This window comes from Grammomys surdaster, unplaced genomic scaffold, assembly GCF_004785775.1.
Source record: "Grammomys surdaster isolate TR1022 unplaced genomic scaffold, NIH_TR_1.0 125974, whole genome shotgun sequence".
NCBI lineage: Eukaryota > Metazoa > Chordata > Mammalia > Rodentia > Muridae > Grammomys > Grammomys surdaster.
Window position 1 is genome coordinate 1297685 of NW_021620791.1, and position 10703 is coordinate 1308387.

At 42.9% G+C, this 10703-nt stretch overlaps 1 protein-coding gene across 1 annotated transcript; it reads left to right on the top strand.

Annotated features, from left to right (window-relative positions):
- The first annotated feature begins 2324 nt into the window (after positions 1-2324).
- Positions 2325-3944, top strand: Trmt12 (tRNA methyltransferase 12 homolog). The gene has a single exon (XM_028753865.1). The coding sequence runs from the start codon at positions 2397-2399 to the stop codon at positions 3708-3710; it is 1314 nt and encodes a 437-aa protein (XP_028609698.1). The 5' UTR covers positions 2325-2396; the 3' UTR covers positions 3711-3944.
- Positions 3945-10703: the final 6759 nt, after the last annotated feature.

Genomic DNA, 10703 nt, shown 5'->3' on the forward strand with positions numbered 1-10703 from the left:
TTATCAGTTCATTTAAACGTTCTTTTTGTAAATACGTTATGACCAACTACGCGTAGCAATATTCATGAAATAATAACGAAATGCTGTAAAACAGAAAATCCAGCCCCATCCGCTAGCTCTTGGAAACAAAGCAACCCACTTTGGGGAAAGATACCCAGCATGAAAGGAAAAGATTCTGACTGTAAAATTCTACATGGCGATTCTTCTTACTGAAGAAGGACAAGATGGGAGAATGTGGTTCTGTGGAGACACCCATTGTCTCAGGTCTGACAGATATGGTGGAATAACGGAGCAGAAAAACGTTTTCTGGGCAGTGAGGCAATCACAGAAGTGGGCAGACAGAAGTGTGTGTGTTGGTGAAAGATCTTATCTAACACTCAGATCTGTACTAGGTACCTAAGCATTTCTGAATAGAGACTGTGGTCTGAGTAAGAGAGACTATAGATTATTGTGTTTGGGGGGGGGCTTATAGGTATATGTATTGCCAGGGATTGATCCCAGAGTCTGGAACATAATAGACAAGCACTCCACCACCTCAGAATTGTTCTACTTGAGCATGAGCTGAAAGGATTCCTGCTAGCAGGTAGAACATTCCACGCAGCAAGAGCAGAGCAGACACCCCTGTCAAATGCATGTAGAATGTGCTCCAGAACAGACCATATTCTAAACTATAAGAAAGGCTTCAACAAGTCTAAAGGAGCCTAAGTCACACAAAATATGTTCTCTGACAATGGTAGAGTCCATTTTTGAAATAAATAAAAACCAAGAACTTGAAAACCTTTTTAAGTATATGGAAATAAAGCAATGCATTCTTAAATAACCAGTGAGCTACAGAAGAAAAGGATACAGATAACCTGAGTTCTCAAGCATGAGCAGGAAAACGCTGCTCTTAATGGGAAGTGTCAGAAATAAGTTCCAGGCTGAAAAGAAAGAGACCAGTATGCCAACTGAATTGTCTGGACAAGGCAAACTTCACCTCTTGATCAAGAGGATGTGCTTAGAAGAGTGAACACACAAACACAGGAAGTGCATTTGGCTTTCATTCCAACTCAGGTGGTAACTGGGTCTGTTCCCCAGTCTGGAGTCTAACCTCATAATCTTAATTAAGAAAACTGACACACAGGAAATAATGAAAGCTGAAAGGGGTCAGTGTTCAGAGAAGAAAGAAGTCACTGCTATAGGGTATCAGATTCCTGGAATACAGCAATGAACCTTTGTATGGATAAAGGGATTGCTGGGTAGGTGGAGAATTAAAACATTTGCATAAAAGTCTCACAACTGGGGAGAGATAAAAGGATTTCAACTTCTGTCCTAAACAGAAATTTTCTAGCATTTGATAGAAAAGTCTCACATCTGACATTTCTTACAGGAGGAGTCAAATAAACGTGCTATGTCTATAGCTCATGAGTGTTCATTTCACTGTTTGCATTTACAGAATTATACATCGGTATGTAAAAGGACAAGGATGGGCTGGCAAGACTGCATAAGTAAAGGCGCTTGCAACCAAGTCTGACAACCTGAGTTTCTTCCTCAGAACTCACAAAGTAGAAAAAGAAGAGAGACATCGCATTGTCTTCCGACCTCCACACCTGCACTATGGCACGAGTGCCCGCCCCTCTAAGAGATAAATGGTTTAAGACAAGAGGTTCAGCAATTATGATTTGCAAACGATCTGGGTTTGGTTCTCTCCTTCCACCATGTGGGGTCTGGAAATCCTGGTTGTCAGGCTTGGTGGCAGATACTTCCTTACCCTCCAGGCCATTTCTCATTAGAATAGCAGTTCTCTCAAGATGATTCGGATAATCAACATTTTTTGAGAGTTGACAGAATTTATTCCACTCACATGCTTCTTTATTTTAAAACACGTTTCCCTCCTTGGATAACGAGGCAGCCGTGATGAAAATTTTTGCAAGGGAATAAGGAAGCTTTGTAACATTTCACTTCCAACACTAAGGTGACAGTTGGAGTTGATTTACGAGCAACACTAGATTTTTGGAATCCCTTTTGTAAATTCAATCCACTTCAAATTCATTTTTTTAAAAATTTACGAGCATAACTAACCAGACTGTATAACATTTCCGGAGGACATTGACTCATTTCATGAGTTTTGGTTCATAGAATTACTAATTTTCCTAAATGGAAGTTAAGTACAGATTGACCATAACCATAACAAACATGGCGGCCACGGCTTCACAAAGCAACACACTGCCACCGAAATTCCATTCACTGATCGCAGTAATGCTTCTAGAGCGAGTTTGTTTATTTGACGTCACTTCCTGTGCGCCGTAGCGGAGCGGGCTTAGCTCTTCCGGTTGTGGCGGCAGACTTGACAAGATTGTACAGCCTCACAGGAGAATCTCGCTGCTGGACACCGAAGGGATGCAAACACTAGCGACATGGAGAGAGAATGTGAGAAGTCTGTAGTTGTCGCAGTTGTGACTGAGCCTCGGTTTACCCAGAGATACAGAGAGTATCTCGAGAAGCAGAAACTCTTGGATAGACAGCACCGTGTGGAAAAGCTGCGGGATGGCACGGTGGCACTACCGGTGCTAGCGGAAACCCTTTCTGAACAGCATCTGCAGGAGCTGAGGAATCGCGTGGCTCCGGGCAGCACCTGTATGCTGACGCAACTCCTGGATCCTCTTCCTTCTAAAAAGGCCCGGGTTTGCTCACCTGCTCAAAGACTGTGTCTTGAGGTGAGGCGTTGGGTAGAGGACCGCCGAGTGACGTGGACCGCTGAATTGGAGGCAGATTTGCCCCGGTCTTGGCAACGGCATGGTGACCTAATGCTCCTTAGTGAAGACTGTTTCCAAGCCACGCAGTGGAAAAGTCTGGAACCAGAACTCTGGGAGACAGTAGCCTCAGCCCTTGGAGTCCAGCGTTTGGCAAAACGAGGGCGGGTGTTACCTGATGGCACTCGAACTCCGTCAGTGACTTTGCTGCTGGGTGATCATGGCTGGGTAGAGCATATGGATAATGGTATCCGGTATAAGTTTGATGTGACACAGTGCATGTTCTCCTTCGGAAACATCACTGAGAAGCTTCGAGTGGCATCACTATCCTGTGCTGGAGAAGTGCTGGTGGATCTCTATGCAGGGATTGGTTATTTTACATTGCCCTTCCTAGTTCATGCAGGTGCAGCCTTCGTCCACGCCTGCGAATGGAATCCTCACGCTGTAGTTGCTCTAAGAAACAATTTGGAGATCAATGGAGTGGCTGACCGGTGCCAAATACATTTTGGGGACAACAGGAAGCTGAAACTCTCAAACACTGCAGATAGGGTGAACCTGGGGCTCATTCCCAGTTCTGAAGAAGGCTGGCCCATTGCCTGCCGAGTGCTGCGGAAGGATGTTGGGGGCATTCTGCATATCCACCAAAATGTGGAATCTTTTTCAGGAAAGAGTTCACAGCCACCTGGAAACAGTAACATGGAAAAAGAACATTGGCCTCGTCCCCAGAAAATTACCACTGATAAACGGGGAAATGAAACTACTGAGAATTTCAGGGGGGAAATGTCTTCAGCCAGCAAACCAGAGTGGCAAAGATGGGCAGAATCTGCAGAAACTCAGATCGCCTCTCTTCTTCATCAAGTGCATGGGAAGCCATGGAGGACACGAATCCTGCATGTCCACCCAGTGAAATCCTATGCCCCGCACGTGCATCACATAGTCCTAGATCTGGAATGTCGTCCCTGTCCCCTAGTTGGTTAGGAGGGGTTAATTTAGTGACAGAACAGAGCCAGATGAGTGGCCCTTAGTGCTTCAGCTAGGGCTATGTTCTCACCTTTCTGTCTTCTGGCGACCTTTTAAAGTGATTTGTGGTCTGAAAATTAACTCTAGATCAATCCAAAGAATTTGTCTTCTGATGATCACATTGAGAATGTATTAAAGTATCAGAGGAAAGCGTGAACTCATTAAAATAGGATTCATCTGTACAGACATGAATTCTGCATTTTTACCTTAGTTTTCAGTGACTATATGGTTTTTTTTTTAAAGATATTTATTTATTTATTATATGTAAGCACACTATCGCTGTCTTCAGACACCCATATGAGGGCATCAGATCTCATTGAGGGTGGTTGTGAGCCACCATGTGGTTGCTGGGATTTGAACTCATGACCTCCAGAAGAGCGGTCAGTGCTCTTAACTACTGAGCCATCTCACCAGCCCCGACTATATGGTTTTAATATTCATTTGGTCTTAAATTTATTTACATGTAGAGTTTCCTTGAATTGAATCATGTGGCTTTTTTGCTAGTAAGTCATACAGACATTAATTATTACAGTGAAATACAGTATTGGTCCCACAGAACTAGTTATATCTTACACTGGAAAACCAAGATCAAACCAGGGAGTCCAGTGTCCACTTCTACAGATGTTTTGTAGTTGTACAGGTACAAAGTGACAGTGGTTTGCACTAAAGTGGCAGCCATGGGGACTTGAAAATAGTAGGTTGAAAAAAAAATCAGTGTGACCAAATTATGACCTTCAAATTGAAGGATTCATGTGATGGTGCTTTGTTATCGAGACTAAATGACAGAGGAAGGGGGCAATAAGTGGAGGTGACACAAATCCTATAGCATTCATCAGTGGAGTGTTTGTGTGGGGCTGTGGGAGGGTATTAAATATTAGATCTTTCTTTGTTAAAGAGGGTTAATAAATACTTTCTGTTCCAATGCAGTAACTCATCCCTGTAACCTCAGTGTTTGGAAGGCTGAGGCAGGTTGATTGCTGTAATTTCAAGGACAATCTGTGTCATTGTACTGAGTGAGACCTTGTCTTAAAACCAAGTCACTTCTCTGTGTTGTAGGGAATCTAAAATTCTAGCCTTGGACTGTACTATAGCTGTACAGAGATCCTAAGATTTTTATAGACCTTAAACTTTAGATTTATCTTCTTTTCTTGGTCAAGAAGCTATAAGATCTTGCCTTTTGTCATATGCTGTGAACAGGCAGTTGGTGTCAGGTACAGCTAAGAGTTGTTCAGTCCTGAGTCTCACGCAGCCCGGTTACATAACAAGGCAGGAAGGGAAATAAAGACGGCTGGAAAGGCTATTGAGTTTTTACCGTGGAGATGTAGCATCCAGGTATGCATGCTGAGACGGCATTACAGGACATTTCCTTTATTGAGGAAATCCTTGAACAGCAACACTAGCCCTGAAAGTCTTTGTCATTAAAAAAAAAAAAGATACATGCACACACACACACACACACACACACACACACACACGATGAAAAGGTCTAGAAACAATAGCAGCTGTTGCTACTATAGGTAGGAAACATATTCCAAAGTTTTCAGACCATCTGATTATAAAATCAGAAGGCTTTCCACTAGTCACTGCCATTTGCCACTAGGATAGCTAATAGCTGACCTCTGTTTTGATGCACTTTGAAACCCTGTGAGCTGGTTTGCTTGATGAAGGAGACAGACAACAGAGTGTCTTTTCTTCCTTGTCTTGCTGTATAACCCGTGCTTACATGTGTTGTGTGTGCCTGCTACTCTTACTGTTTGCAACAGTAGCAATAAGGGCTGTGTCGGTGCCTTTCCCATTAAGCACAAATAGTCAGTGCCTTCTATATGTAATAGGTACAGAAATAAAGGTCCATTAGGTTAAAAAAGTCCTCTCCTCAAGGAGTTCACAACTTAGCAGCAGAAATGACACAAGTCCTCAGTGCTGGAGTGGAGTAGCTGCCACACGGTAACTTGCTGGACAGGTGCAAAAAGGGGGAAGAAAGTTCTGACAAATAAATAGGAAGTCTATGTGGAACTGATACTTGAATTGGGTGGGTGAGATTTTGCTGGGTGGGGAGGAGGCAGAGCTAGGCCCCAGAGTTTCAGTGCTCTGGAAGTGAGCCATTGTGATTTGCTTGTAACAAGACATGGTGATGTGCACGCTGGCGATAAGAGTGTTGTGAGCAGTGTCTTGTACACAGCGAGCTCCCAAGGAAATGCTATCCTGAGCCCACTGCAGACACCTGCCTGTACCATTCCTTTCTCAGAGAGACCGGCCTGTGTTTGCCTGAATTGGCATATTTCTCCTCACTGGCTAGGTTTCTTTGCACTCCCATGCCAACAGCTTGCCATATTGGAACTAAAATGCTAAGGAGGCCAACCTGGGGCTTGGGTCCAAGGAAGATGAGTCAGAGCACCACTTGGGGACTGAGGAATTGCCTTTTGTCATATGCTGTGACCAGGCAGTTGGTGTCAGATGGAGCTGGTGGGATTCATTTCACTAAACATGGTTCAATCCCTGAGTCCCACATAGCCCAGTTACATAACCAGACAGGAAGGGAGATAAAGACAGCCGGAAAGGCAAAGCACTGTTTCCCATTATCCTGGAACTAAATGATCAAAGGTGGCCTAGAAACCCCTGATTGGGATTAAAGTTTTCTACAACTGTCAGGTAAGCTAGTGTTGGTACAGAGACGTAGCAGGCATTCTAAGGAGGCTGTTGAGTTTTTACCCTGGAGATGTAGCATCCAGATATGCTAAGATGGAATTACAGGACTTTTATTAAGGACATCAGCAACACTAGCCCTGAAGAGTCTTTCTAATCTTTGTCATTACCAAAAAAAAAAAAAAAAAAAAAAAAAAAAAAAAAAAAAAAAAAACCTGCAACTCCCCAACCCCTGCCCCTGGCTACCCGATCTGTTTACACCACAGTTGGGTTTCTTTTTTTCTTATAGGCAGGAAGTGTGTCTTGTATTCTGAATAGTGGACTAAATATCAATATGACAGATTTGACAGACCATGGCATACAATATGGGAAACATAAATCAGCAACCACACAGCAATGTAACAAGTTATAAGGGCAGATAATAAATCAATAAATAACAACAGCATGACAGTCAATGCTCACACCTAAAATTGAGACCTTTGAAATCAGGTGGGTTTTTTTTTTCATTTGCTGTTAATGCTACCCGCTAATGGAGAAGCCACAGAAATAAAAATAAATAATAAAAAAAACCCATCATCAACTGTGTCACTGGAAGATCATAAATAACAGTAAGAAGCAGTAGTGTATTGGACACTGCAATAAAACACTGGACAAAACCAAACCCAGACTCCATGAACCTTATAGTGGAAGACCAAATAGGCACACAACACCCGCATAAAACCTTTCGGGCAATCCACATTTATCAAGTCCTGGGAGGAAAGGTTTTTGGTGCAACAGGAACCTATGATTAAAAGCACATGCCTTTAATTCCAGCATTTGGGAGGCAGAGGCAGGTGGATCTCTGTGAGTTTGGAGAAAGCATGCTTTATGTGGTTCCAGGACAGTCAAGACCCTGTCTCAAAATTTAAAAAGCCAACAACAAACAAACAACAAAGCCCCAACTCCCTTGGAATATGTGACAATAGGGTCCAAGGAGCACAGGCGTTATTGTCCCCAAATTGAGGATAAAGCACAAGTGCATTGTGGAGGAGTCTGAGGGGCTACAACAAGTCTGAGTACATGGAGGGGAAAGGGTCAGGGCTGGAGGCAGGATAGGGATATGGTGGAGGAGATGTGGAGGCACATGCCTATGGTCTCAGCATTTGGAAGGTGGAGGCAGGACAAGCAGTTGAAGACAAGCCTTGATTACATGTACAGTGCTAAATGAGGCCCTGCCTCAAGTACATCTAAATAGCAAATGAACAATATTGGAGAATTTTAAAATGAAACTCACATGGTTAATACAAATTTTACATATTCATTAAAATCCTAGTAATTTTTTCCTTCCCCCCCCCCAAAGTCTCTGTAATCTAGAGTAGTCTCAATATGATCCAGTTATAGATGTGCACCACCATATGCCTGCTGAGGAGATGTTTCAGTGATTAAAACATTTGCCATGCAACTTTGAGTTCAGATCTCTAGAGACCACTTAAAGTCAGGGGTAGCACATACCTGTAACCCCGGTGCTCCTGGGTAAAATGGGAGGTGGAAACAAGAATCCTAGGAAGATCACAGACCAGCTACTCTGGCCTACTGGGGACATTGAAAACCTGGAAGCAAGGTTGACATCCTAACTTGTCTTCACACATGTGAAGTAGCACATGAATGCCTACACACACACACAGAGATACATCACACACACACACAGAGAGATACATCAGACACACACACACATACACACACACACACACAGAGAGAGAGAGAGAGAGAGAGAGAGAGAGAGAGAGAGATGGCCAGCCTGGACTCTCGAACTCCAGGCCACAGCTGGACACTTCCTCCAGACAGTAGTAAACTGGAGTAGTTTTGACTGACCTGGATTGCTTTCCATGTCTCATGGATTACTGTCTTTCACTGTCTATGACCAATGAATTAACCATTTATGTCTAGTTTTCTAAAAATACTATTTAGATTATAGTAACTCTTGTACGTGAAATTTCTAGCTTTGATAATTACTTAGGAAATTCATTCCAATATAGGTGTATCCATATACTTTTGTTGAAACAAAAACCTGAACACAGTGCATACAAGAATTCCTTGCTCTGATAATTGAGGGTGCTTATAAAGTACTTAGTACAATATTAACCATGCAACGGCATTTCTTTCTGATTAGATAGAACCTGCAAGTTTTCTCCATCATTGATCACACACAATTTCAATGACAAAACAGATGATCTCTGGGTTTTTAAATGCCAAGGTCTTCCAGTCAAAGGCAGATGAATCATGAATGAACGTGAGGCCAACACTGAATTTTGCAGCCCCACATGTATACTACCATTAGGTAGTCAAATAGAAGCAGACTGGTAGAAGGTTGCCCTAATTTCTATCTTTTAGTGATGTTTATTTTTAAAAGATCTAGGCTCACATAATTTAAAAACTGAAGTACAGGTAACAAAGCCAGTTATGAAAAAGATGCCAGTAGCCACATACTGATGAAGCAGCTCTCAGTCTTACTCTGTGCTGCTTCTCAACAATTCTAAACGAGCCTATATGCCAAAAGAGACCAAAAGACCTACCCTGGATGCATCACCAGAAGCCATGACAGTATGTGTGGAGCTAAGTCTTCAGGCTGCTAGACCAGAAGTTTGATTTTATGCTGGAAAGACATCAGTGTGTATGTCTAGTCTTGCCAGAGAGATAAATTAACTCTCCTACCCTCTAACCAGTAAAGTCTGATGAGATCTGGATCATCGGAGTGTGCCACAGATGGTATTGTGTTGACTAGGCCAGATAAACAATAAATGGCATATTGTATGTCAGAGGAGATAATCTCCAATAAGACCAGCAGCCTGTTACACCAGTGAAAAATATTTGGCCCTAGAAGTTTGTTTAAATGATACAATATCTTCCTCATAGCAAAAACTATTACACATTATCCAGTCATTTCACCAGAACTGTTTGTTTTTGTATTTGGTTTTGGTTTTTTGTTTGTTTGTTTTGGTTTTCCGAGACAGGGTTTCTCTGTGTAGCCCTTGCTGTCCTGGAACTCACTCTGTAGACCAGGCTGGCCTCGAACTCTCGAACTCAGAAATCCGCCTGCCTCTGCCTCCCAAGTGCTGGGATTAAAGGCGTGCGCCACTACTGCCCGGCTCACCAGAACTGTTCTACCACCAAAGAAGTACACTGAGCCCTGTAGGTCTCTGTTGTAAGTTGTAACCTGGAAATCTTGGTTCTAATTCATAAACTGGCTGACAAGGAGACTGATATTCTCAGTGGGATCCAGGGAATGTGAGGCTCTCTGACTTGTTTAAGCTGCTGTGTGATTTAGTCCTGTTGTCTGGAAGAGTTAACCTAGAGGATTCTGTGGTAAAGAGTATTTATGATAAGACTCCATAGAAGTTCACAGCAATCTCTAAGGGGAGAATTGCAAGTGAATCACTGCCCTATAGCAAGGTCATCTCTTCAGGGGACAGCCATACAGACAAGGAAAACAAAGTTCTATACATGCTATCGGGGACTGTGCACCTTGTGGACTATGGGTGACTATACAGCCCCGGCTTCTCATGACGAATTGGGTTTTGTCAAACTCAAGTCAATCCATCTCATCCAGAATTGATGATAGTGATCATCAAAGATAATTTCCATTGGTTGAAGGAAACAAGAGGTACCAGAAGATGTTCAAACTCCCGTGTTCTATATGTAAATCTTCCCAGTGCCCTTTCCTCAGCTCAAGTTACAGTCATTTGGGAGAGCTGTAATTCACTCTAGACACCATCATATGGTACTGTGTTCCATGTAGATAGACTACTGTGCTTTGGGGGATGGCAAGTAGATATAGATTTCCCACAATGATAGATTGAATAATGTCTCGGAATAAGTTCATATCCTAATATCTGGAACTTAACAATGTTATGATAAAGTAATGATGTCAAGATAGGGAAATTGACCCAACCCGAGACAGCTTCGACAGGGTACCCTAAGAGAAAGGGGGAGAGAGTGGAAGGGACAGCAGATGCCAAGAACGAGACCAAGTCAAGTTTTCTAATCAAGGTCCATCGAGCTGTATTTTCTCAGGCAATTTATACAAGCAGGGAAGGGGATAATGTGTTTGGGGGAATTACACAGAAGTTGGGTGTTCTGCCATGGCAGATATCTTGCAGCCCTGATGTTTTTGTCTGACTCAGGGTGCAGCAATCATTTTCCTTAGGGCGCAGTGACCACTGACCATCTGCTTTCTCAAGAGTTGATAGCTGATGAAAAACGAAACCTAGGGGGCTCAATTTTTCTCCTAAGCTACGTGTCTCTACCCTCTCAAACTGCCATCCCACAAAC